Genomic DNA, 25,781 nt, shown 5'->3' on the forward strand with positions numbered 1-25,781 from the left:
ACCTACACCAGGCTGACTGGTTCGGCCTCTGCGTCGCTGCTCTGCTCAACTAAGGTAGCTACTACCCACTAGGTGGGTGGGTAGCCTAGGTATGCAGTGGCACAATGTGAGCCCCCGGAGGGGGGGGGGGGGGGGGGGAAATCGACCTGGGGCTCGACCCAGACTTGGACCTAGATCTCCCAAGAAGAAGAACAGAGCAGATATCCCAGCCCGGCCCAGCTCAGCCTGTGATGATAAATCACTTTTATTCTTTGTACAACACAACCGGGGTCACAGTGTTGCCTGATGTTCAATTCGTGCTCTGTGCCCGCCGCCCACGCATTTGGAGAAAACCGCTCACACGCACACACGTATCTTTGGTGGGCTTCGAAGAGCTCTCTCTCTCTCTCTCTCTCTCAAAAACGAAGGAGGAAAAACGCCGGAATGCCGCTCAAGTGTACTCGACCAATTAAAGTCTATCCCGAACCACAGTTTCCCCATCCGTTCGATCCATTTCCTTTCCTAAAACATTGAACAATCATGAAACCTCTCCATTCCTTTTGGAGACAATTGCCGTTCCAAACAGCAAGAGGAAATTTTGGTCTTCTCAATCATGATAGTCTTTCTTCTGGCCAGGCTTTGGTACATTGGCAGCCGGTCGTTGAGCTTCACCTTCGCCACCACCTTTGGCCTTGTCACCGGTCTTCTCCTTGTCATCCTTAAAGGTGTTAATCTTCTGAACACTCTCTGTCTTGGGTTCGCTCTTTGGTGTACCTTTCAACGTATCCTTCTCGGTGTTTGGTTTGCCATTGGCGTCTTTCTTCACCTCTGGCTTGCCTGCTTCGTCGGCCTCGGCTATCGCTTGTTTGTCCTTCTCCCATTGAGAATCGACTTTTTGGAAATTTTCCTGTGCCTTTTTGAGCTTTTTGGCTTCTTCGGCCTCTTTCTCCTCGCGCTGGCGCTTCTCGACTTCCATCTCTTCCATATGTCTGAGATCATCGATTGATGGTTCGTAAAGATGCCACACCGTGTAATGTGGGAGGCCAACCACTGAGAATTGCATTCGCTTGGCCATCTTGCCGAATCCTTCCGTCTCAGCATGTCGTTCAAAGGAGAAGGCTGGGAAGTGGACACCAGCTCGGAAAACCCTAGCTTTGGCTAGGATAGAGACACCGCCAACACCGTCCAGCTCCATCTCCACGTCTGGATCTCCGTACGGATCGCGAAGATACGCCAAATGCGGCCGCCACGTGGCGTACTCGGCATACCCTTCCACAATGACAGCATCTTCATCCAATGTCTCGGCTAGTGCAATAGCGGTCTCGGATTCTTGCCACGAGTTCAAGTCATAAGGCTGCTCTCCACCTAGCCAGTCGGGTAACGGTCGCCAAATGTCTTTGGTGCAAAGGTTAGCCAACGATCAAAAGAAGATTTTGGGGCTGCCTTACTAGGAACAATGACATCCTTGTCATGTCTCATCAAATCCTCGATGATGGTAAAAGGGCAGGTCTCCACATCAGCATCACGCCAATATACCCAGCTATGATAGGGTCTCAAGGCACCACTGAGCAACCAATTCCGTGCCTGTGCCATCAATTTACGCCGACTGGCTTGCGCAGCGAACCCATGCCGGCTTTCGAAATCTTGACTGATAGACTGTCCGAAATCCTTGTGTATGACTGAAATTTCTCCATAAGGCTGAGAGGGATCGGGGTCGTTTTGCAACTCTTCGAGCATAGTCGCGAGCAGTTCTTTTGTATTATCTTTTGAATCGGACACAAGGAAGGCCAGATCGACCAGGTGGTGAGGATACGTGAAGTTTCGTAGGTGGGAGAAGAACATTTCGAGGTGTGTCGCTGCATCTCTCAAAGGTGTACAAAGCAAAACTCGCTCTTCTCTTTCCCATCCGACGGAAGTGCCTTGGACGTCTTCCAAGTCGTAGTACCGTAGTGTTTCAATGTCTGACTGGTCTTGCATCGACCTTGTAGTGTTTGACCACGATGAAACGCGGGATGCCGAGGGAATAAACAGCCAGAGCAGGAATACGAAGATTCCAAGGGCAAGACCACCTAGACGCATGAGACGAGCGCGGTTGTGAAAAGCTCTCTTTCTGGGTTCGAATTTCTTGTGAAAGGAAGCATCGTGCTTCTCATCCTCGACAAGATCAGGCATGCCCCATATGTACTTGTTCTCGAGATCTGATTTATCCGAGTATTTGTTATAACCTTCATCGTCTCTTTTCTTGTGGGCGGCATAGCCGTTGGAAAAGGCGTGATGCCTGTTCATCCCGTCACCTCATCACCCGGCTCCCCTCTTGCAGCGCTGTGCGACTATTGACCAGCAAGGTAGCCACCGAACACACTGCAATGTGTAGGACAATTGAGGAAGGCCGGATTCTGCGGTTTTGAGGTGTTCGGACCGGAAGATGTGAAGAAGGCGACGTTGCAAAGAGAAAATAATATGCTAAATCCGCAGTCCTCTATTTGAGATCTGGGCTGACCGGGGGGGAAGAGGCCAGATGTGAAAGAGTACCTGCTTTGTGTGACAGAGAACGTCGCACGGTAATGCGTCCTAGTCTGCCTGCAGGAGACAAATTGAGAATTGAAAGATTGTTAAAAGAACCGACGGAGAGAAAGAAACCTGCCAGAGACTCCAAGTGTCAAGAGACTGTCATGGGAAGATGCCAACGTTCGCTCTCGGTGCTTTACCTGTCAAAGACCTTGTAAGGAGCATTTGGGGCTTCGCTGACACTGACGAATGCCTTCTGACGAATGAGGCTAGCGCCGGTTAGCGTGAGTTCCATATTTGGCAAGCATGGCGAAGGCATATAAAGCGGCCAGAGCAGGTCGGTGCATGTGGCTTTGTGGCAGCCGAAAGCCGTTCCATCTCTTCTTCTACTGGTGTGATCCCAACCACCGACAACAATACAGACTTTACTTGGAACAATGAACACGCACACACTTTGACGCACCACCTGGAGTCGGAATTGAGGAATGAACTCACTCAAAAGCTGAAAACCTCTTGATGCGAGCTCCATTTGAGTTCCTCATGGCGTAAACCCGCCACGGTAGGCTGTGCAAGCAAGTGGATCAACATGACCCCCGAAGAGTCCGTGTCGCCATCTCCTCAGAATCAGGGACGCGTCAGATCGAGAAAGGGTGCTGTGTGCACTACCTGTCGACAAGCAAAGCAACAATGTGATGCTTCTGAATTGGCACCAGCGCCTTGTACACGTTGCGCAAAATTTGGTCGATATTGTGCTATCGACCCGACTTTCCGCAGAGTAAAGAAACGAAGCCGCGTAAACGGATCAGAGACAGAGCCTCAGCGTGTGGGAAACCAACGGGGCAATTTCCCTGAGGATTCCTCGCAGCCAAGCGGACAGGCAGGATTATCCCCGTCGATAGCGCTCCCATTGTATTGTGCTCATGTTCGAGCCCAAACACTGGAAAATGTCCACGTCAGTTCGGTTGATGTGGTCAACCTTATTAACCAGTAAGTCTAGAAAGACTTTCCGTCTTCAGTCAGCAAAGGTCACATAGCAAACTGGAGGTATCGCCTTGATTGCGCTGTTGGGCGATCTGTGATGTCTCGGGACTGAGCCTTGGCCTAAACCCCAGGTCTTCCCCGTGGGAAATGCCAATCTCCTGTGCTTGTGCTGTGATTAGGCTCCTTCTTCTACCTAAAATCGGTGCTACTTGAATATTCAGCTCATCTATGACAGATTTTACTCCATCTATCACCCGCAATTTCCTATCCTACCAGACATCATGACCTTCGTTCCACACTACGATTCCAACAGGTTGCTACTTTGGTCGATGCTCGCTGTTGCAGCTGGCCACTCTTCAGTGACTTCGGTGCTGTACAATTCACTTGTGAATCCAGTCCGACGTCTTGCTGGTGATATTTATAGCCATCAAAGCCGAGGCCTTGAAGCTGTTCAAGCATTACTCATTCTCTGCGCATGGCCCTTCCCCTATCAGCAGACGGTTAATGATCCCTCGCCAATGTATTGCTCTTTGGCCACCACTATTGCTCTCCAGACAGGGCTCCATCGCCCTCCAGCACTGAGTGACGACTTTGCCTTCCAAATGGATGATTCCGGATCCAGCAGGGTAAACATTGGTGACCGGGAACGAGCTTGGCTTGGATGTTTTATCATGAACTATACGTTAGTCGGGAACGAGTGATTGATGGAGCGTGGCTAATCTAGTACAGAGTGTCAGAAAGACAGGGGATTCCATCCCCTATTTCACCATATCGATCCATAAGTCGCGCGATGGGGAAGGGATCATCTCCACACCTAGCAGACACGCTCATCGGCCTCGGGCAGATTGCTTTTCTAGGCCATAAAACAACAACAGCTCTGGGCGATGATTCCTCTGCTCCTTCAGGTTTGGTAGATGATCCTATGCGACTGATCCACTTCTTCGACATTGATTTTCAAACAGCCAGCGAGTCGTTACACGGAAAAGTATCGTCGCAGTGTGATATCTTTCTGCTATACTCGCGTTTGAGCCTATATTCTTACGCATTCAATGATAGCAGCATCCCTAATCACAATCAGAATCACTCTTACGATGTTGAGAAGTCAGCAATATCTGGGAAGGCTCTTTCTACAGCAATGAAACTCCTGCAATTAGCATGTGAGAACTTCAATGCAAGTCTTCGATGGCCAGCGTTTGTCAAGAACTGTGTCATATATGCGACTTGCCTTGCTGCTTTTATTCTGTCTAAGGTAAAGCAATCTGAAACCGAGGTCAAGTCGATAATAGACACATGTGAAGCTGCAAATACCCTGATCAGACTGTGGTCCTTGTTCCCAAAGGATAGCTACTCCCGCATCTCGACACATCTCGCTCGTTTCATCGATTCGATCAACCCGAAAACGTCCCTTGGCATGGCAACTCCCGGAGACACTAGACGTGGCCTTGCACATCAACAAACTGTCACGTCACGCATGTCGGCAAATATCATGTTCAATGTCATATGGCCGGCAAAGAAGGCCGGCATGAACGGAAATGCAACTACTCTTAACGATGACGGACCGACGTCCGTGCATCTATTGGCAAACAATGGAATGGAAGAGCAAAATATGCATGTTACTGGTCTACCTTCTCAAGCGACCTTCGACCAGGTGGACACTGTCGACTTTGGCTATTTTGACGATATCTTTGCTGACTGGTCTGATCTTCTTGGAAACACGACCTGAAGGGACTCCATGATCATTCAGATAGCAGTCGAAACCTACGATCTAACTTATCTACCTCAGGTCTCTACTGTCTACCTGTATCAATGCTCGGACCTCCCGTTGCCAATCTTTGGCTTGGGAACTTCCAGGTACATGAGCCTGACGTGTTGACAACTACCGTGCGTATCTGTTTCACCAAAGCCTCCAGATACGAGGGGTCTTTTCAGTGTGGCTTTGAAAGCAAGGGCAGGCTCCCACCAAACCGCTGCTAGAACCTCCGACTCATCAATACCATACATACACGCAACGCTCGAGCTGGAAAGGACACAAGTTTCTTTTACCCAAGCGTAGTTCTCTGGCTTATCAAACATTATATCAAACGTCACCTCATACGGGCCAGCATTCTTGGACCGCACGACCGAGGCGAGTTCGGCCAAATACTGATAACCATCTCGCGGGGGTGGGGACAAATTTCGGTTGTTGTTCTCGACCTTTGTTTGAGTCGCCTTCGGAACCGTCTTTTCGGTGAGACCTGCAAGTACCTTGACCGGTGTAGAACTCGCTGCTGTTCCTGGACCATGCAACCGTACCATCTTCCTAGGAAAGTGAGCAACAGGATCATCTACCGTCATCAGATGGTAGATGCAGAATTCACAAACTCTTCCCATCGGGACGTCAAACGACCCACAAGACATTGCGAGGTTCCCTGATGTGGACATCTGACCAGGATATGAAGCATGCATACAAGCCACCCTAGTGGCATTAATGACACGAGTGGCTTGCTCTTGGGTAGCTGCTTTGGCTTCACCTGCAATTGCTGCTGACGCGGGAATTTGCTCAGAGGCATGCTTTACTCCTTTGAACATGCTGATATGGTCGCCGATGCCATAAGCAGTCAGCTTGAGCTCATGCTCAAACTTGCAAACCGATGCAACGTGAGCCCTAACATTCTCAATGAAGACGTCAAGCTGGGCAATCAAGACCGGGTCACTGAAACCTCCGAAGAATGCGCTGCGATAGCCCGCGATGCGAGCACCCTCGAGCTTGATTGTGTACTCCCCCGGCGAAGTAAGAGTGAATATTGCTCCTCGGACACGGACTGTTCTGCCGTCTAGAAGCTGTTCGTAGGTTGTGGCTCTGAGATCCAAAGTGCCGCCCGGGCCCACGAGAATGTCTGGTCGAGTCTTTTCGTACAGGGTGTGAGCAGCGACCGAAACCGGAGTGCACACGGCAGTTGGATTATTGGGTACAATGTCAAAATGATCCCTTCTGACGATTGCCATTGCTTCCCTGCTCTTTGGCTTTGCACAGAGCCCTCCACATTCCAATATTTTGCCCATATGATATGCTATCCCCAAGTCGTCAAAGCCTTTGTGGATACAGAATGCAGCGTACGGTGATGGATCATAGGTGCGACCACCAATTATGATATCGAAATCTGGGAACTCTTCCATGGCCTTTCTGTACGGTTCCAGGCCCATCTGCGCGACGACGACAGAAGCATCCCTAACATCGTTCTCTTGCAGAGGCGGTACGGCGGAACCACATGGTACTATTAGGTTGGCCGACAGTTTCTCTTGGACAACTTCTTTGTTGATTTCTGAATATATCTTGACCAATTTCATTGGACGATAACCGTTTTTCTTGACAATATCTTGAATGATATCAGCAAAAGTGTCGACATGATCATTGGAGCCGTCCCCTCCCGCGCTGCCGATGATGACTGGGACTTTGTGTGAATGCGCTGCCGCAATGAATGGCTCGAGATCGTGCTGATATGCTTCTCGAGGGCAAGACATTGTCCCCAGCGCAAGCTTGGATGGCCCGCTGTCCGTTGAGCCGGAGTCGGCGATGATGGCATCCACGCCTTGCTCGATGGTCGACCAAAATACATCATGGCTATAGCCATATCCTAACATACCAACAGGGGTAAAGAGGCGTAGCTCGTCGTTCCGAGAAGAAGGCATCTCGACCCAGGTTTTCAAGACCCGAATTAATAGAACCAGCTGACAGGAATGGTGGATTAGGAGAGTGGTGAGAGGGCAGGCAATCCGAGAAGAGAAGCATCGGACTATATAGCCTCTCTTCAGTGTCCTCAGCACGGCGCTTTCGCTTGTTGATGGCGCTTTTCTTTCCTCAGCGTAAGCGCACCAAGCGGCTATCGCCTCAATGGGGCCTCAGCGCTTATGTAATTCGGCTTCAACTGACGACTTGAAAGCCGCACCTGACTGGATTGCGCGTTCAGATGGCGCATCGCTTATCGTAATGGGAAAAGGGCTCAAGCTAATGCGGCTTTCCCCACAAACTGTTCACCCCAGCTGGGATCCTTCTTCAGCTCATTGCGAACTTGTTGAAACCTGCCGTGGACAAGACAAATGGTGGTGTCGAATTTCTTCAATCGACGATACCAAAACTGGCGAAGGACTGAGGGGGTACACTGTTCACGGGTGGAGAGCATGTGCACAGCTTTTGTACTCGTCTGAGTACCTGTCGAAGACGACTTTCGGTATTGCGCATGTCCTTTTCGTATACCTATCCTCTCACCGAAACTATTCATGGAAGCTGCATGAAACACTCACGTGTGAGCTTGTGCTGAGCAAGAAGTTTAAACTGAATCTCCAATTGTGCATTTTGGTTTTTCTTAGGATTAAGATAGAAAAAGGCCTCATTGTCACGCAGTACTCAGATTTAAAGAATATTATAGTGAAAGGGCTAGACGTAGCCTTTCAGAATTGCACTCTCCGCGTTCAAAATGGATGACCCGGCCGCCCCGAGAACCGTGTTGTGACTCAGGGCCACGAACTGGATGTCGAAGATGCCACTTGGGTCCTCCCTGAGTCTCCCGACGCTGCAGGCGTATCCTCTCTCCGAGTCTATATCCAGGCGAGGCTGCGGTCGATCGGCCTCGTCTAAAACGATGATGGCGCGTTGTGGAGCCGAAGGACACCCTAGACGTTGCACCTCCGAGGTGTACTCTCTCATGGCGTCACGGACCTGGCTCACGCTCGGCGGAGGTCGGTTTGCGAATCGTAACGACACACACACCGTGTGGCCGTCAAGCACCGGGACGCGGTTGCAGGCGACGGAGACACGGAGAGGTTGATCGACGAATCCAGTCAGGTCCGCATTCAAGCTGCCTAAGATCTTGCGAGCTTCAGCGGGAACCTTGACCTCCTCTCCTGGAATATAGGGAACGATGTTGTTGAGGATGTCCATACCTGCACCCCCGAGTTAGCTGTGTGGTGGGCAGAATAGACTGGCGGGCTCCCCCCCTCGCTCCCCCCCCCCCCCCCCCCCCCCCGGGGGGCGCTTTTTATGTATGGGCAGAAGACTCCGGGGCCACTACTTACTACTGACGCCAGGATAGCCTGCTCCTGACACCGCCTGCATGGTCACCATGCTCACTTGGTCGATAGGCCCGAACTTTTGGATAAGCGGTGCGGCCGGGATGACGAGGCCGATGACGGCACAGTTGGAATTGCACACAAGGAAACCTTTGTCCAGCTGGTAGTGCCGACGCTGTGTCGGGATCGACTCGATGTGTCCCGCGTTGACCACCGGGACAATCAGCGGCACCTGGGGCGCCAATCGGTAGTTTTTGGCGTTTGAGAAGACGGCAAAGTTCGCCTTCAGGAAGGCCATTTCGACATCGCCGGCCACATCAGCATTGAGGCCCGAGAAGATGATGTCGCAATCTGGGAACTCGCTTGGTGCGCAGCGTCGGATGACCAGGTCCGCGACTTGTGCTGGGATTGGCGCCGACTGCTTCCAGCGCACCACGTCCGAGTATCTCTTATCGGCCGACTTGTCGGAAGCTCCTACAGCCACGAGTTCCAGCAGCGGGTGTTGAGCAAGAAGGAGAACGAATCGTGTCCCCACCGCCCCAGTCGCTCCCAAAACACCTAGGAAACGTCAGTTGTCCATCCGTGTCATAATAACCGGTGGTCATCGCTTCTTACCGCATCGCTTTTTTGAAGACATTGCTGTATCTCTCTCTCTATTATGTCTAGAAGATCGCTTCAGAGAAATTTTACTTCGAGAAATGTGCCATGAGTCAATGACTTTCTGAGCGAAAAAGGCATCTCTAGCGAAGAAAAGCAACCGAAGGAGGACTAGCGTCGATGCGGCTTTATCGCTCCGCTCCACCGTATCACTTCATCGAAGCTTTAGAGGTCACGTGGTAGCCAGGCTCACTGAACGTCACGAGTTTACGCCCATCAGGGATGACAACTATGAACGGGTTGCTCAGGTCGTGACCATGAAGGACATTTGTTCTTCTGGCAATAAAGCAATCGCGCGTATCGGAATTCTACCCAGAATCATAGGCCCGTCAAAAGATATCGCTAGACTTAGAGCCATAACCGTGTAATATAGAAAGCTTATACAGAGCTGCTCTCTACCTAAAGAGGAAGGACGAAAAAGTTCATGTATGTACTTACGTTAAATTTAAGGTGGCGAGCTTGGACTAAGCTTTGAGCATATTGTGAGCATAACTATACAACTCCTCAACTATGGCACTCGCCTCCCTCCTGATCCGAGACTCAGGTAGTCCTAGCCTCAAAGATAGAAATACAACTCGTGTTGAGATTCCGATGTCGAACTGCCTGTTTCCCCAAGAGTATCCAGTACCTCAGGGCCTATGCGTGGTTTCCTCATTTCATCGTCAAAAAAAGCGTCACATCTTTCGTACTCGTAACAGTATGCGGACTCATAGTAAAGAAAAAATGGAGGGCGGCATCAGATCTTCTTCATGAATGACATGTGACGTCTCAGCCGTCCTGCGGTCATGCCCAAGTCGGTCGAAAGACCGGGGGTACATTTCATGCCTGCTGCCATCTCCATCGTGACACTCCATTGACCGCTGCTGCATCGCTGGAATGAACTGCCATCCGCAGAACAACTCCATTGGCCTTCGACCGAGCAAGGGCCGGATTGAGTTCCTGGCTCAGACCCGGATGTTTCAGGCGCTGGTTGTTGAGTGGGGGTGGTGGGAGCGGCCTCTGGGGCTTGCTGGCTGGCTGATCCGGCAGCTGCAGCGCTAGTCACGGGCACGAAGATGCCTGGAGATGCTGGTCTCGAAGTTGCCGTGGCGAACGTCGTCGGTACCGGGTAACTGCCTGCTGGTGGTGCCGATTGAGGAGGCACGGGCTGGCTAGAAGCGATCGGTAAACCTGAAGGCGAACTTGGCTGCGCGCTTGGTTGGGAAGTTTCTTCTGGTGACGATGAGGGTACTTGCGAAGGAGCTGGATTATTGCCCGAGCCGCCTGAACCAGGGAGCAGGGTGTAGGGTCCCGCACCGGCCTTCTGAACGTATGCGCCCGGGTTTGGATACTCGTAGTCAAATCCTTCAGGGGTAACGCAATCGTTGATAGAAGCGAGATTACAAATATACAAGTCGGGGAAACTGTTCTGGCGCTTTGACATCTGTGGAGTCTTTGCCGGTTCTGCTGCTTCCTCCCGCTTCGCCTTCTTCGACGCGGTAACGGTGAACGGTGCGCAGTTCATGTAATACTCTCTGTTTCCAACCTTGTTGAGCCATGACCAAGCCAGCGTGTAGTCACCGGGAGCAATGCCGTCTGGAACAGTAAATTGGAAGGTAGAAGCGCCGTCTCCGTTGGGGTCTGCAGGAAGGTTTCCAGGCACGTTTGCAGGGCATCCACCTTCAATAGACTTGATGACCATCCATTTGGAGTCTTTGGTAGGCTGTAGATCTGTCGTCAGACTGACTTGACAAGAGCCACCGCCGTGAACAGCGGATCCAGTAAAGCTCAAGGTCTGAGGTTCGCCAATGGCTGCGATGTTCTGAGCACCTTCGGCATCATAGACTCCAGCGCGTTGTTTGCAAGGAAAGTCAGAGCCGTCAGCAAGAAGCGGTGAGTTGTTGAGGGAGCTCTTGCCATAAGGGACAGGAGACTTCATGATCATGTGAGCGTTGGTAGCCGAGGCGAGAAGGAGGAGGATGGAGGCCGTAGCCAGGTTCTTGATCGAAGATGACATGGTTGTGGGAGATGTTGATCGAAGATATCGGTCTAGATGTATGCTTTTGCTTGAGAGAGTGTCGGGCAGGGCAATAGCCAGATTGCACTTAACCTATGTGTCAGTTGAACTGGGTTTTTGTGGTATCATGTAAGAAAAGAAGGGTAGATGGCAGGAATGGTCAGAGCGTTAATAAGGATATCTCTAGGCAGACAATGCCGTTTGATGATCACGTCCTGCTTCTGCTCAGACAAAGGCATACCCAGTGACATGGGCGAGGGCAACCGACAGAGCAGTATGGAGGCAGCAAAGTAAGGGCTAGCAAAAATTGCAGCATACCTTGAAAGATCCAACAAAGGGAGCGGCTGTTGACTTGGATTGTGTCTTGCGTGTCAAAGGAATGTATTGTGGATTGTTCGCGCCAGGCAAAACAATGCAGAAGCCAACACAATGAGAGTGGGTGAAGGAGTGAATGGATGGATGAATGAATGAATGGAGCGGCTAGCCTGCCAGTGCTGATGTTCAAGGAGTGACGGTACAAAGTGAGAGAAAAGCTTGAGGCGCTGTCCAAGTGCAGTCAGTTGAAGAACTATATAGACCACACTCGAGAGCGCCCCACAGACCAGGCGTTGGGCGAACAAAGCCAGCCCAACGTCATTCGGGTAATGCTTGTCAAAATGCACTGGGCAAGGGGTAGCTGAAACATGGCATCCTATTGGCAAACACGGGACCTCCTTCACAAGGACAGCTCGAGAGCCTGAGAAAGTCGCGCTTCCAGACTTGCCACTAGCAGAGCTGGCCTAGGCTGTTCATGAGCTTTGTCCATCGTGATTGAAAGACGGGGCGGTGGGATGAAGAAGCATCTCGGGCAGTGAGCTTGTAGAGCGTGGTGATTCGAGCATGGACGCAGGCAAGTACCTGCACGGCTGAAGGGGTCAACGAGGCAGTGAGGCTCTTCAGCAAGCGATTGGCCTGGCGAGGTCGTGCCATCAGCACATACGAGCCGGAATGGCGGATATGGCGTTGAAGATCGCCCATGCTGAAGAGCCCCTGGGACCTCCACAGACCGAGCCAGCGGACAAAGGTCTAGGGGTGGCTCGGTGAGGCAGGGTGACAAGAATGGCGAAGCTGGAAGGGAGAACGGAGAGGGAGGCAGGAAATCCAGGGGCAAAAAAGGACGCGGTAGGCGGCAGCCAATCATTAAACGCGCTGTGCTAGCTCACTAATATGCTTTGGGACTAGCTTCGGTACTGGAGAAACACGGGTTCCGAAGAATTTCCTGCGCTTGTTTGTTCTACTGGCCAAGATGCCTTTCATCATGAAACGTCCGCTTCGGCACCCTGCTGGAAATTGCCTGCACCCATCTGTTGCCACTCCGAGCGTCCTTTTCGAGACGTCGACGAGGCTACACAGCGGTCGGAGCTGAACAAAGACAATGAAGCTCGTCAGGCAACGACAGGGTTTCGATCCATCGCAGTCAGGGTGGCTGGGAAGGTCTGTGCCCTTCGACCCTACGGAGTATGCCCTGAGCTCTTATCGCCTCCTAGCCTGCGATTCTCGTGAGTTGATGCTTGTCGAAGCATTCCTGACAGCAACGAGCGCAGACCTCCGCGTTGTACTTCTCTATGCGAGACGCGTTGAGAATTTCTCAGCTGCGACTGGCCCTTCGCACGGAGTGGCTGTACACCAGGATACCATGTCTTCAATATCAGGACACCCGGGCTCCGCTATAGTGTTTGAGGATCCTACTAATGACTAAATGGCGGACGTCAGATCGTGTCCAGGCTCGCTCAACAGCAAATCTGAAGACTGCATCTCGTGTAAGTTGGGGACGATATTGTGGGGGTCCAGCAAGGGTCACTGCTCTCGTTACATTGTCTCGCAGCTTTTTCGATGCTTCGATTGATCGGGCTATACTCCCATGAATCCACGTCGCATACTGAGTACCGATGGATCTTTGGAGGGGGAAGACATCACTGAGATTACAGTAAGAGGACATCCACTTCCCAACGGCAGAGCCTGGGCAGTAAGTACATCGGTAACCACCCAATTTTATTTACCGACATCCTCCGTACCTCAGAATGTGCAATCGAGTCGAGTTCTCAGCCAAGACAGTGTTGGAGAATATCGTATGTTAATCTTGCAAGAGCATGTTACAAATGAAGGCGCAGTGGGAATTGGTCTTCAAAGTCAACCTCGAGTTCCTTTCCGATTGTTGGGGGCCACACTTGATTCTTGCAACGACACATCGACCGTGTTTCGATGAACAACCTGACAATAGAGGCCTTCTTTGGAGAAGATGCATGGATGCTTCCGATCTTTCAGATTCGAGCCTCTCTCATGAGACTCCTTTGTCCGCACAGAGTGCAGCTTCGATTTATTGTTCTTCGGAGCCTTGGAGCAATAAACACCAGCTACTTCTTCTTTGTTAGCATTATGTTTTTTCGACCAGCGGCCACGGCAACGGCAACCCAGGAACAAAATGCATTATCATGCTACTTTCTCCTCTGGGTAGACTGTCTTGTCGACAATGCGACAATGACTGGCGCAACCAGCGATGCATATTTCAGCGCTGGGAAGGCATCTGAGATAGATTCTTCCACTTTAGCATCGAAATCTAAGTGCAACCAGGGTATATTTATCATTCACCACAGCAGCAGCATCAGCAGCATCGACCATACGCACCATGTCGACATCCACACGACACCGTGGCCACTCACGTTCATCGAGCGCGAGACAGCACACATCGTCCCAGGCCTTCTTGCGAGGACCGTTTGACCTAACGATAGGAAACCCGCGCCATGAGATTGAAGAAGGTGAGATCCCCCAGAGCGGCTTCCGCGTCAATGTCCAGTGGTACATCAACGAGCTCCCTCCCGCAGACGAGATTGCGACGATCGAGAGGATCGCCGTCGTCGAGGCAAAGCGCCAAGGGTGCAAGGTAGTCTGCATCAGAAGCAACATCCACGACACCACTCGCATGCGCGTCCCACACTCTCGTCCGGCTCGCTACGTCCACGTCTCCGACCCCGTAGGATGGCATTACACGGCCGAAATGCGCTTGCCAAACGGCGACTGGCTCCCTGCCCACTTCTACACCGAGACCCAAGTCATCAACGGCACCAAGATCACCCGCGGACTGGACCGACGACTAGGCAAGAACAACCCGATCGTCTGGACCACGGATTACTTCCCTCATGTCAAAGGTGAGTTTCGACGAGAGGTATACTACACCGTGTTTGTCTGAGTACGTGCGCCTCAGTTCGCGTATAATTGTAAGTATCACAAAGTACGGAGTACGGAGTACCAGAACCGAGCATCAACCGCCCAGTTCATCAGTGACCCAGTGTACAATATCCCCAAGAGGTACATAGGTAGGTATAGCAAGTAGTAGGACCACGCGTGAAGCGAATAGATTGATTGTACCAGATCTAAGATCAGATGTCAAGAACCCTCAAAGTACAAGCACGCACGCTTGATGTATCCGTGCGACGCAGTGCTGTCTTTGAGCTCGCCCTCCCCTTCTCACCTCTGTAGCGTCAGATGACTCGGATCCTGCAACCGGCGATGAAACAGATATTGTGAGGTATGTAGGAGGTACTTTGGCACCCATATTATGGTGTAGATATCTACCTACCTACCTACCGCGGGCACTGACGCCACCCCTGATCCCTACCTACCTAAACTTGGGTTCCAGGTAGGCATGTATGTTATACCCTAAGGTATCTACATACCTATGAACCTATGTACACTCCCTGTTCTTCCTTGCGCCACTTCGACCGACATTTAACAAGGCTCTAAGCGCCGACTTCACGAGACCAAGTGAAAATGACGTTTCACAACCACCACCACTTCCTCCTCCACCACGGCCGTCACGCCGGCGCGTATCGCCAGCCTTGAAAACAAAAACGAAAAGTGTTTCCATCACCCGCTCACAAACCAACCAACCGCACATGCAGGCCCAGGTGACGACTACTCGGTTACATTGGCTGGCCGCGTGAATGGCCGGCCTAGAACCAGAATAGAAACAAGATAGAAGAAAGGAAGGGGGCATGGATATATCTTTGGACATGTTTTCCCCGTACCGGCGGACACCCTGCGCTCTCTCTCTCGTCGTGGATGATGTGCATAATCGATGAAAGCCCACACATTCAGTCTGAGAGACTCTGATTCTGACCCTGGCATGGCACGTATTGCATAACCTTAAACTATCCAAGTGTGACGGAGATGGGATCAGTATATCCTACAACCACAGGCACGGCCCTCCTGTCGCCGCGAAGGTCACCTGTACCTCCAGCAGCACCAAATACCCCTTCTGAAAAACGAGGAGAAGCAACAATATCGTCGCCCCCGTCACTCCCACGCCGCTCCTCTTCCCTGCATAAACAGCTCATCACGAAGCTCCGTCCGCTTCCCCTCCAGTACCACTGGGCAGTATGGCATTCCAAACCAGACCCGCAGCATCAATACATCCTCACTCCACTCGTCGACGACGTGTCCGATATTGGCAGGTTCTATCGCATCTTCAACAACATGCCGTGGCTGCAGATCCGACAGAACGACAGCATCCATATATTCCGCGCAGGCGTCAAACCACTCTGGGAAGATGCGGAAAACCAGCAGGGCGGACGTTGGTTGATTCGAGTCCGACCAGACAACAACCGAGCCATCAGGGTTTGGGAGGAAATATGCCTACTGTGCTGCGGAGGAGAGCTGCAGGCTGCAATAGCTCAAGGTAAGCACAAACCGCCCTCTGCCCTCGTTTTGGCGACCGGCTGATATTCCAGCCATAGAACGCGATCACATACTGGGTATGTCGTTCTCGCCCAGACTATACCACGTCCACATATCGATATGGACCAAACAAGGCGACAATTTGCGTAGCATTCTTCTGATGGAAAGAGCAATCGTGGAGGGCTTGTCGCCAGACCTGCGACCGCGTTCCAGCAGTGAAATCAATTTCAGAAAGCATGCCGAAAAATTATGGTTGAATGCGGCGGACCAGGCTTCCTTGCTACAGCCGTCAAGGATACAAAATCGGCCATCGTTGGCAAGAGCAGCGACTTTGAGCTGATTGTTTCGTCTCTCTATATAGCAACCGCATCGGATAGGAGCCGGCGATAACTATCGCCCGGGTACATATCGATCAATCTGAACGGGATCACGGTCTCGTCGAACCGGGCTTCTGTCTCTGTCCCGTCGACTGTCTCTGCGGTCGTCTCGTCGATCATCATCTCTTCGTCGAGGACTTCGGTCCCGTCTGTCGCGATCTCTGTCACGGTCCCTCTCGCGTTCCCTGCTCCGGTCTCGGTCACGATCTCTCTCGCGATACTTATCTCGATCGCGGTCTCGTTCTCTGCTTCTGTCCCTTCGTGTGTCCCTACTTCTCTCCCTGTCCCGGTCTCGGTCTCGGTCGCGATCTCGTTCTCTGCTTCTTTCCCTACGTGTATCCCTGCTCCTGTCTCGATCTCTGTCTCGATCTCTGTCTCGGTCCTTGCCTCGATCTCGTTCGCGGTCGCCACGATCACGGTCGGCTTCGCGACTTTTGTCCCGACGATCACGTCGATCTTGACCACCGTCTCGATCGCGATCACGGTCACGGTCACGGTCACGGTCACGGTCGCGATCGCGATCGCGATCTCTGTCTCTATCCCTGTCACCTTCTCGGTCACCACGATGACTGTCGGTGGTCCTTCTAGGCTCGCGATCTCTGTCAGTGTCTCGGGGCCTCCGCCTCTCCTTGAGACGCTCGCGTTCTTCCTCGGTACGGTGAACGCCTCCACCAGGCACATAGCGATCAATACCCACTGGGGATGCAGATCGCATTCTCCTGGTCTTTGGTCTTTCTTTCTCACGAGTTGGCGAAGGGGAGTCTTGTTGGCTTCGTGCTTCACCTTCTTCTCGGTCCTTGCTCGGCGTCCGCGTTTTTTCCTTCTGTATTGAAACTCGTCTATCACGAGATCTGCTCCTTCGCTCTCTGTCTCGCCTATAGCTGTCGCGAGATCGTTCTCGTCTACTAGAGTACCGATCAGTGCCACCAGGTCTTCGAGACGAATCGTGTACTTCTGACTTGCGGAAATCGTATTCAGGTCTTTGCTTTGACTTTTCGGCCAGTTGTTTACCTTCGCTTAAGAGTAACTCAAGGGCAGTCGCTTCGAGATCCTTTTCGTCAGTGGGGAGATCCTTTGCAATCGTCGATTCGGTGCGCGAAGCTCGCCGTTCGGGGCTTCTTCTGCGCTCGTGGTCTCTGTCACGAACACGGTCCCTATCCCTCTCTCGATCACGGTCTCGGTCCCGGTCCCGATCGCGATCTCGATCTCTGTCACGGTCGCGGTCCCGTTCCCGCTCACGACGCTCACGATCTCTCTCTCGCTCACGCTCTCTTTCTTTCTCGTAACGAGCTTCTCTTTCTTTTCTCTCTTCTTCACGCTTTCTGTGTCTTTCATCCCTGGCCTTGATTCTCTCGGCTTCCCGTTTCTCCTCCTCTTCCCGTCTCTTCTGCCGGGCGATCCTTCGCTCTTCTTCTTCGGCTTCACGCTTCTTCTTTTCTTCCTCCTCGCGTTTCGCTTCCTCTTTCTTCCTCTTTCTTTCTTCTTCCTGCTTGATCTTTGCCTTCAGCTCGGCAGTCTCGCGAAGCAGTTGCTCCATGCGATTTCTGTTTCGCTCTCTTTCAGCGGCACGATTCTCAGTCTCTGCTTTGTACTGTTCGTCTGTCTTACTACCACGCCGCTCCTCCTCTTCTGCGATCTGAAGGCCGACATCTGCTGTTCTGATTTCACGCACAGCATCAAGTACATTGTTCAGGTGCTTCGCAATCTCCGTGTCAATGCGAGACTCCACATCTTGATAAATGCCGCTCCGGTCGACAGCACCCTGTATCAAAGTTGCAGCCTTGCCACGCTCTCGGCTGAGTAGGTTCGGGTCCTTCTCAATCTCGGCTTCCGCAATGGCGTGTATTTGGTCTGCCAAAGCGGTTTTTGCGTCAGAAGTGTTGTATGATGCCCATACTTGTTTTCTGAGGCTATCGTAGCCACCTTGCTTCTTGAACTTCAGCAGAAGTGCATCTATCGTTGATCTTTGTTCTTTGACGAGAGGAAGATCTGAGATCTTGAAGCGTGGACGGAGGGAAAACGGGGTGGAGGGATCGGTTGCAGGCGGATCTTCCATGATTATATCAGCCATGACTAGCAACGAACATGAGGGAGTTTTGCGATGACATGGATTGGGACGTCCTCAGTCCTCGGTCCGTCAAAGTTGTGTGAATGCTTTGCGAGTCCGCAGAAACGCGGCTCCAAAAGTCGCCAGTCGCGTTGAAGGGGACAGAATGGGGAAAGGAGCGTCTTGGCTAATGACTAAGCACAAGGCTGAAGATCTCACTTGAACCTCCTTTTCGGAGCGAGGCTGCAGAGGCTTCCGGCACGTTTGATTCTTCGTCACCATTTCTTCGGTTTTCCTTAGACCATAACCCGTATGAGTGTCTCATCAGGCAGAGGGTACAAATATCCGATAAATATGACCACACTCTTGACTTCTTGACATCATAACGGTAATCGAAACGGATCGATCAGCTGCTTAGCTGACCCAGTGTGACTGTACGGCACGCTACCCATCCCGGGTTTGATTCTCTACGGGGATGGAACTCCCTATTGTTCTTCGGGCTTTCCAACAAGAGGGAAGTTATATTCCCATCCAGAGTGCCGAAGGCATCAAGTCGGTCGAGGACGCCGTCGGTATCGGCGACTACGCGATGAAGAACGAGACCGAGCGCCAGCTGCTTGTTGGGGGCCAGAAAACTGGTCGGATTCGCACAGCTGTTGACTATCGAGGATCCAGACGGCACCATGATCGAGGTTGTGCAGCAGAACCCCCCGCCCGGCGTCGCCTGAGGTCACGTAAGTGTAGTCCTCCTATGAAAAGGGGCCACAGGCCACGGTCTTCATCCGACGACCTGAGCCGGCGGGATTGTGCAAGGAATGGTGACTGAGAACAGAACGCTAGGGGATGTTGGCCCTAGAGATCGCCTTGGTTGCGCATTTTTATTGATGCACTGTGATGCTGTAGTCTTGGAGAAAGATGGTTCCAAGAAGGAAGAGATAAGATCTGATTTTTCGAACTGTGCCGGAATGGTTTGTACATACCAAGGTACCTATATACATACCCCCTTCCTCGATGACAAGGCAGGTGTTGGGGATTGTGTACGAAGCGAATTCGGCCTTGAAGGGTACAATCATACATCTCACAAATCACGGGTTTCCACACTCCCCAGTCATCAACGCTGCAGACCATTGCTCACATTTCCTAGTCCATAACAATCTCCTAAAATACCCTCGGCCGCGTTGTTCCTCCGTCCCACTTCAGAGTCTCAATGATGTTGGCATAGTAACCGTATCAGGTCTTGAAGGCACAAATCGGCTTCGTACCCAACTTTCATTCTGCACCTCGGGCGGAAGGATATGTTTCTGGATCAGCCGTTCGTTGTGTCTCGTCATAGGAGAGTCACCGAGTCTCATGATCGTGGTTCGTCGTCATCGAGGACTGAACATGGACAAGTTCTCCATTTTCAACGTCCACACAAGTCCTTGTCGACGTTTTCCCAGGAGCGATTTTTTCTCGAACAGCTCTGATGTGGTTTCCGAGGTACCCACGCGGAAAGTTAACGGGACTCTCGGGGCCGACAAAGATGAAAAGGTCATAAATACAGGCGCCTATCACACCGCCGGCAATGGTGCTGCACCACGGACCCCAGGCCCACCAATAAGTGTTCACGGTCCAGACGTTGCTGTCGCTAACACCCGCGGCCCATACAAGCAGCCGTGGCCCAAAGTCGCGTGCCGGGTTGAGGCAGGTGCCCGTGTTGTAGGAAAATGCCAGACATAGACCAGTAACCACGAGAGCCATAACGACAGCATGCATGCCGGTGCGACGTGGGATGTTTCGCGGGTCGTTCAGCGCGAGCACGACCATACAGAGGATCCCGGTGCCCACACATTCAGTCAGCAGTGCAGTCACCAGGCTCAAACCCGGCCGTGGGGATGTATAGAATGCTATCCCAGCCTTTGTTCCCTTCGTGCTGTCGTCGTACTGATCAATGGCGTCGTGATAGAGGCCCAGCACGATGGCTGAGGCAGTGAAGGAGCCGAGTAGCTGTGCAACAATATACTGAACTCCAGTCACAACAGGAAAGTTGCGGAACACCGTGAACATGATCGTTACTATGGGGTTGAGGTGCGCGCCTGAAGAACCCCCGACAACGTACACACCTATCATGACTCCGAGCCCCCATCCAAGATACTCGCCCAACCTATCGGTGGTGGATTCGTGCGACGTCAAGTGCACCAAGCTACCAGACAGTCCGATGATCATGAAAAGTGTCGAACCCAGCCATTCGGCCAGCGGCCGATGCACGCGTCGCCGGAAACGGCACCAGGCATTGAGAAGATCGTATTCGTGCGGCAGACCATCCTGCCCCTCGCTAGAATGAGCTTGGTCGAATGATCCGAACGATCTAAACAATCGGGGGCCTTGTTGTGGTAGGGCGGTTGCCTGTGGTTGCTGTACCTTAACCTGTTCTCCTGTCGTATCCACATCGACATTGTACGTATCCTGAGGCGAAGGGAGAAGTGTGATATCGCTCACCGGCGACGGGATAAAGTTAGGGCTCAGTGGGCTCCCGACCTGACCATTGTGCTGGCTCTGAGGGCGACTGTAATTGGTAACGTATGGAACAGCGCCGATCCTCGTTGGCTCTGGACGACTGATTTGTAGGTGTGGCCTAGTAAACTCGTTCATGAGGTCTCCTGAGGTAAAATGTAATGTACAGGGGACGTCAATTGCATGAGTGTCACCAGGCATGTGATACATAGGCTTCTGGCCGCATTGTCGGGCATGCAGGCAGTATTAAAGGGCCCATCCCGTCTGAAATTGTATTTCTTTATTAAGAGCGAAATCTGGAGAAGGTGCCACGCCACCCGGCTATGAGAGGCTGGTCAATTACCATTTCGAGTATGCGCGAGAAGAGTCAAACTTCCTTGGAACATGACATCGCAACCCGCTTCTGACACTACCGCATGTGCCAGGTGTCCGTTCTCCAAGGGGTTTTTCTTCGAAGTCGAGGCAAGAGATTGTCCGATTTGCTCGATGGCGCCGCATGTGTGCGATGGACATATGAAGGAGGTTGGACAGGGGGCGCACCTGCTGTGGCCATTGTCTGACAGACTGAGTGCCGGCCATTGAATCCAAATCACCCCTGTGGTCAGAGTGTCCCTCGGCGGACGTCTCAAATACTCCCTAAGCTTAGACAAGTTAAGTTGCAAGTATCTCAATTTTGGCTGCGATGTTGACGTTTTCCTCAGATCCCAAACTCTACAGACCGTTATTGCTTACCCACTTCTGAGTCTGGACTATAGCTGCCCTGTTCCTTCTTAGTTTTCCCTCTCTTCGAGGCCCGAAATGGCTTACCGACTTTTCCCCACAGTTCAAGCCGATCTCAACAACGCGTGGAAAATAATCTGTGTGTCTTGGAAGAGGGAAATGTTGCCATATCAGCCAAACCTGACGCTCCGTCATGACCAAAGCACTGACCTGTTTGAGAAGGTGGAAAGGGGGAAGATCGCTGATGTGAGTAACACGGGTACTTTGGGTAAAGAAGACCCGTGCGGTTGAGGTTCAGACTACCTTTGAGGCGGATGATCAGCAGTCATTATACCCAAGTGTTCGGGAGATTTGTCCGGATCTTGTTGCACCAGCCAGAGGGAGGAACGGGCTTCAACATTTGTGCTAGAAATGCAGGAGTCCCAGCCTTGCCGGATTGCGTTCTCCACATGAAATTCACGTCATGCGTAAACCGTGATGACTTCAGCGCGAGACGGAGTGTAGGCAGTAAAGTAAAATTGGCCATGATATGCTTAGAAGCTATCCAGGCATCAGTATGAGAGTCCGAGTGTTTAAAGTTGACGGGAAGTACATGGAAGAGGTCCTTGATACTTCGCTGATTTTGGGGGCTTCTGGCCCAGCAACACAATCTTCTGATCTTAACGCGTTTCGGATTAGCTTTTCTGTACTGTTTTCGATGGTACTCTCCTGCATATTAAGCCTCGATCTAAGCAGCAAAGTCTCGTACACACTTTACGAGGACTCGTAATTGGACTCTATCGAGACAGGTTGACAGCAGCTTTGATGGAAGATCATGGGGCATATCAGGCTAAGCTGGTTTCCGGGGGTTCGGATACTGGCTGTCAGGTGTCAAGACACTCAGAAAACACATCGCGTTGAGTGATTTCGCCCCAATGGCTAGCCAAAGGGGATGTTGTCATGATCACCTCTCAAGTTCTCTCAACAAAACCTTCCAATCATCGCTTCGGGCCTCACGTCAAATACAAACAGCCCCGACTAGACGTTGAATCCGGCAGTATAACTCATACACCGCCACAGTAACTCCGCGTCTCTGGGAACGTGCGTGGCCCACGCCATCTGTGCAACTAGAAGATTCAATGAAATTTCGACGATGTTCGGAGTGCCGGACGGATGCAGAGTCCAAATCCAAAGCGACAGAAGTTTGGTAGTTAAGGTGGGGAAGGTTATCCAAAGATTCGCGCTTTGTTGAATACGTGGGTGACAGCCAGCGTCCAGGGTGGAAAGTCTCGAGCTCTGCGTAAAGTTCAGGATCCCGGTGAATACCCCCGTGAAGAATGATATACCAGCCGCGTACATAGTGACCGTGTGCACAAGCTTTCGACCTCGTCCCCCTGGCTCTCATTCTAGTCAGTAAGAGAAATTGGCAGAATGCACACTGCGGCTGCTGCGCTCCGTCATTCACACGCTTTATTACAAATCAAAGGACCCGATGGCCTGAATGCCCTTTGCTGTGGAACCCACAAGGATCTTGAAAGGAGAGAAAAATCTGAAGAGGTTGTAGCAGCGTTTTCGGATCCAATATATTCTCATTCTGGCTCAACCAAGGAGAAGGCGAAACCACCATCAGTGGCGAATTTGTCATGACAGGAAACACCACATGCTTCTCAAGACCGTTCTCACATGCTGACCAATGTTGCGTCAAAGCCATGAGTGGCCTGCCTGTCCGTCGAATCCCATCCCCCTGCTTGACGGCTCCTGCGAGACATAGGGTATGTTATCAATGTTCCAATCCACCATGTCATCCTCTGTGTTCACAGCCTGACTGACAGTGTTACCAAATTCGTTCACCAGATTCGCATGGTGAGCGGCATTAGCTACCGTTAGTCCTGGACTTTGAGACAGAGTATCGGTAGAGGCTTGGTAGGCTCGAGGTATTGTGGCAACACTCGTGCCACCCGCATATGAAGGTGAAGGATTTGCTCCCGGTACGCCCTCATAACCTTGCTGGTTGTCATTGTCATAATGTTGTCTTGGACGTTTGTTCTCAGCTTTGGCTCTGAGAATCTCAAGACGTCGCCAGCGTTGCTCATCACTCGGCGAAGCTTTCTGCCAATCACGGAAGAAAACTTCGATAGCTGGCCAAACCTTTTCAGCGAGCGCCGCCATTGGATCCGCAGCCAGGCGGTGCAGCAAAAAGGCGATCGCATCCCACTCGATATATTGCTGAAACAGCCAAACCCACTTCGAATACCTGTCAGATACTCTCAGAGTATGTGCATATTCAATGATTTCGAGAGCAGTGTGAACGAGATCAGCCCACTGTTCTTCCGAAAGCGCCGAGGTTCCGCTGTGGGCTGGATGGTGTATCGTCAATTTCATCTTGGAGAGAACCATCCTGGTAGACGTTGCGGCGAGGAAACAGATAGACACCTTCATATCGCAGTCCTTCAACCACACATCCTCGATTTGTTTCTGCACCATCTCAATCATTCGACTTTTATCCGCAGGTGATAGATGCGGGTACCCGTTATCTGCGGCAAACTTCGGGGAGAAAACAATTTTCCGCGCTTCGTAGCTAATCTTCAATCGAATTAATGTAAACAGCATCTCGGTTCGTGAGTCACATTCAGTCAACGGGTGGGTCATGTTAACATCCAAGTCCGAGTCGTTGACATTGGAAGGAAACTCAGTGTCAAATCCATGTTCATAAATCATCGGATCCATGTCATTGTCCTCAGCTGTACGGACATCGAGTATGCAGATCTGCCACCAGAGGCGCCTTCTCATCTCGGCCAGAAAAGGTGGCAGTCCAAGCAAAGATGGATCTCGGTGGAGGCCGAGTTTGGTCGCTAGGCGAACTACGAGGCTCGTCATTGTCCAGACATATGTCTTGTTGGTATTCTGGCGGGCACATATTAGGTACAAAGTCAAGGCTTGCAGGGTAGGAATGTCCGGAGATGTCAAAAAATCGGCCTGGGCCAGAGCCTGCTCGATTCCAAATCGATAGCGATCCAGCAGCGTTTGCCGTTCTTCTCGAAGCAATGTTTCACAGGATACCGAGCACTGGATGCTCGTCACGGCCGAGTAATAGATAGCAAACATCAAAGCGGCAAACGCCGGCGGGACTTGGTCGAGATTTTGAGAGGCTCGCAGTATCTGCCGTTGGGTCAGAGGCCGATGGACGATCTTCAGTAGCGGGTCAACGCTCTCCAGGAAGACCTGCCAGAGGACGAAAACGCGACTTTCCGGCGGATGAAGTTGCCGCAAATCAGCGGCGGCCGAGCTGAAGCCAAAAATAAAGGGGTGGTGCTGGTTGAAACGCTTGCTCGTGTTGGGACCGATAGAGTCTGGAATTTCTGCATCGTGCGATTTCGATGCCTCGTCGCCATCGTCTTCCAGGTCGGCCCAAAAGCTACCGGTCACATATCGCGCACCGCCCTCTTTGAGGATAAGCTTGCCTGTGTCAGAGTCTTTCGTGGTGTCGTTTGTCGACGGGGTGTTTCCTGGGCGGCGTATCTCAGCCCTCATTTGGAACGGGTGCAGAGCTATGGGAGAAGTGCCGCTCTCTGCTGAAGACGTTTCTCGAGATTCCAGCTTTCGTAACGTGCCTTCGATTCGCCTCAACCTTGCGAGCATCTCGCTCTCCGGTGGAGGCCTCTTCTCAGGTTCAGAACCCGGGTAGACGCACTGGAGACGCATTTTGCTGCAGTAGCCGCATGGCTGTCCTCGATCGCAGCGAATCTTCCTTCGTCGACAGCACACGCAGGACCGACCAGGCCCTGCCCTGGAGGGAGGAGATGTCTCTGACATACTGACCTAGCCATGCCAAAGGAGTACGTCGTGGCGCATGAGTTCTACAGGCTAGGAGCCAACAAAGCGCGGCTGAGAAATGAGGTTGTATGTGATGATGGTCAGTATTTGGCAGGACGATGATACCAGGTTTGGTGGGTGTCACAACTAATTAACCTTACCTAAGGACCACTAAGCTAAGGCCTTTACCTGGCCCGCGAGCCTTGCACTTAGCCTAGTGAGGCGAAGACACGGGGGCTTCCTGCCTTTTGGAAGTAACCGGCACCGCCTAAACTGCTCGCTCGGTGCCTATATTGAGCCTCGGAAGCCATACAACCTTCAACTGAGAATAGTGTTGTGCAATTGAGCAAACTCCTTACTTGGGAGTTGTTTTACTTTACCTGCATATCCAGTAGTCGCACAGTCCTCAGCGGCCGACCAAATTTACAAGATATCATAACCCTATCCAGCCACTAGACAGTTTGCCGGCTGT

General features: G+C 51.9%; 10 protein-coding genes across 10 annotated transcripts; 3 read left to right on the top strand and 7 right to left on the bottom strand.

Annotated features, from left to right (window-relative positions):
• Window positions 1-586: 586 nt before the first annotated feature.
• PV08_01724 (uncharacterized protein) lies at window positions 587-2,265 on the bottom strand (the record flags this gene model as incomplete). Its single annotated transcript, XM_016376084.1, has 2 exons — window positions 587-1,374; window positions 1,428-2,265. The coding sequence occupies 2 exons, from the start codon at window positions 2,263-2,265 to the stop codon at window positions 587-589; spliced, it is 1,626 nt and encodes a 541-aa protein (XP_016241360.1).
• A 1,484-nt stretch (window positions 2,266-3,749) lies between these two features.
• Window positions 3,750-5,191, top strand: PV08_01725 (uncharacterized protein; the record flags this gene model as incomplete). Its single annotated transcript, XM_016376085.1, has 2 exons — window positions 3,750-4,150; window positions 4,198-5,191. The coding sequence occupies 2 exons, from the start codon at window positions 3,750-3,752 to the stop codon at window positions 5,189-5,191; spliced, it is 1,395 nt and encodes a 464-aa protein (XP_016241361.1).
• An 80-nt stretch (window positions 5,192-5,271) lies between these two features.
• On the bottom strand, window positions 5,272-7,137 carry PV08_01726 (uncharacterized protein; the record flags this gene model as incomplete). Its single annotated transcript, XM_016376086.1, has 1 exon — window positions 5,272-7,137. The coding sequence occupies one exon, from the start codon at window positions 7,135-7,137 to the stop codon at window positions 5,272-5,274; it is 1,866 nt and encodes a 621-aa protein (XP_016241362.1).
• A 745-nt stretch (window positions 7,138-7,882) lies between these two features.
• PV08_01727 (aspartate-semialdehyde dehydrogenase) lies at window positions 7,883-9,151 on the bottom strand (the record flags this gene model as incomplete). Its single annotated transcript, XM_016376087.1, has 3 exons — window positions 7,883-8,388; window positions 8,521-9,072; window positions 9,130-9,151. 3 exons carry the CDS (start codon window positions 9,149-9,151, stop codon window positions 7,883-7,885), a joined length of 1,080 nt encoding a protein of 359 aa, XP_016241363.1.
• Window positions 9,152-9,907: 756 nt separating this feature from the next.
• On the bottom strand, window positions 9,908-11,167 carry PV08_01728 (uncharacterized protein; the record flags this gene model as incomplete). Its single annotated transcript, XM_016376088.1, has 1 exon — window positions 9,908-11,167. The coding sequence occupies one exon, from the start codon at window positions 11,165-11,167 to the stop codon at window positions 9,908-9,910; it is 1,260 nt and encodes a 419-aa protein (XP_016241364.1).
• Window positions 11,168-13,832: 2,665 nt separating this feature from the next.
• Window positions 13,833-14,393, top strand: PV08_01729 (uncharacterized protein; the record flags this gene model as incomplete). Its single annotated transcript, XM_016376089.1, has 1 exon — window positions 13,833-14,393. One exon carries the CDS (start codon window positions 13,833-13,835, stop codon window positions 14,391-14,393), a length of 561 nt encoding a protein of 186 aa, XP_016241365.1.
• A 980-nt stretch (window positions 14,394-15,373) lies between these two features.
• On the top strand, window positions 15,374-15,925 carry PV08_01730 (uncharacterized protein; the record flags this gene model as incomplete). Its single annotated transcript, XM_016376090.1, has 1 exon — window positions 15,374-15,925. The coding sequence occupies one exon, from the start codon at window positions 15,374-15,376 to the stop codon at window positions 15,923-15,925; it is 552 nt and encodes a 183-aa protein (XP_016241366.1).
• A 308-nt stretch (window positions 15,926-16,233) lies between these two features.
• PV08_01731 (uncharacterized protein) lies at window positions 16,234-18,328 on the bottom strand (the record flags this gene model as incomplete). Its single annotated transcript, XM_016376091.1, has 2 exons — window positions 16,234-17,162; window positions 17,269-18,328. 2 exons carry the CDS (start codon window positions 18,326-18,328, stop codon window positions 16,234-16,236), a joined length of 1,989 nt encoding a protein of 662 aa, XP_016241367.1.
• A 1,314-nt stretch (window positions 18,329-19,642) lies between these two features.
• Window positions 19,643-20,998, bottom strand: PV08_01732 (uncharacterized protein; the record flags this gene model as incomplete). The annotated part of the gene is made up of 1 exon (XM_016376092.1): window positions 19,643-20,998. The coding sequence occupies one exon, from the start codon at window positions 20,996-20,998 to the stop codon at window positions 19,643-19,645; it is 1,356 nt and encodes a 451-aa protein (XP_016241368.1).
• Window positions 20,999-23,197: 2,199 nt separating this feature from the next.
• PV08_01733 (uncharacterized protein) lies at window positions 23,198-25,198 on the bottom strand (the record flags this gene model as incomplete). The annotated part of the gene is made up of 1 exon (XM_016376093.1): window positions 23,198-25,198. The coding sequence occupies one exon, from the start codon at window positions 25,196-25,198 to the stop codon at window positions 23,198-23,200; it is 2,001 nt and encodes a 666-aa protein (XP_016241369.1).
• Between the last annotated feature and the right edge of the window lie 583 nt (window positions 25,199-25,781).

Source organism: Exophiala spinifera (assembly GCF_000836115.1).
Source record: "Exophiala spinifera strain CBS 89968 unplaced genomic scaffold supercont1.1, whole genome shotgun sequence".
Classification (NCBI taxonomy): Eukaryota; Fungi; Ascomycota; class Eurotiomycetes; order Chaetothyriales; family Herpotrichiellaceae; genus Exophiala; species Exophiala spinifera.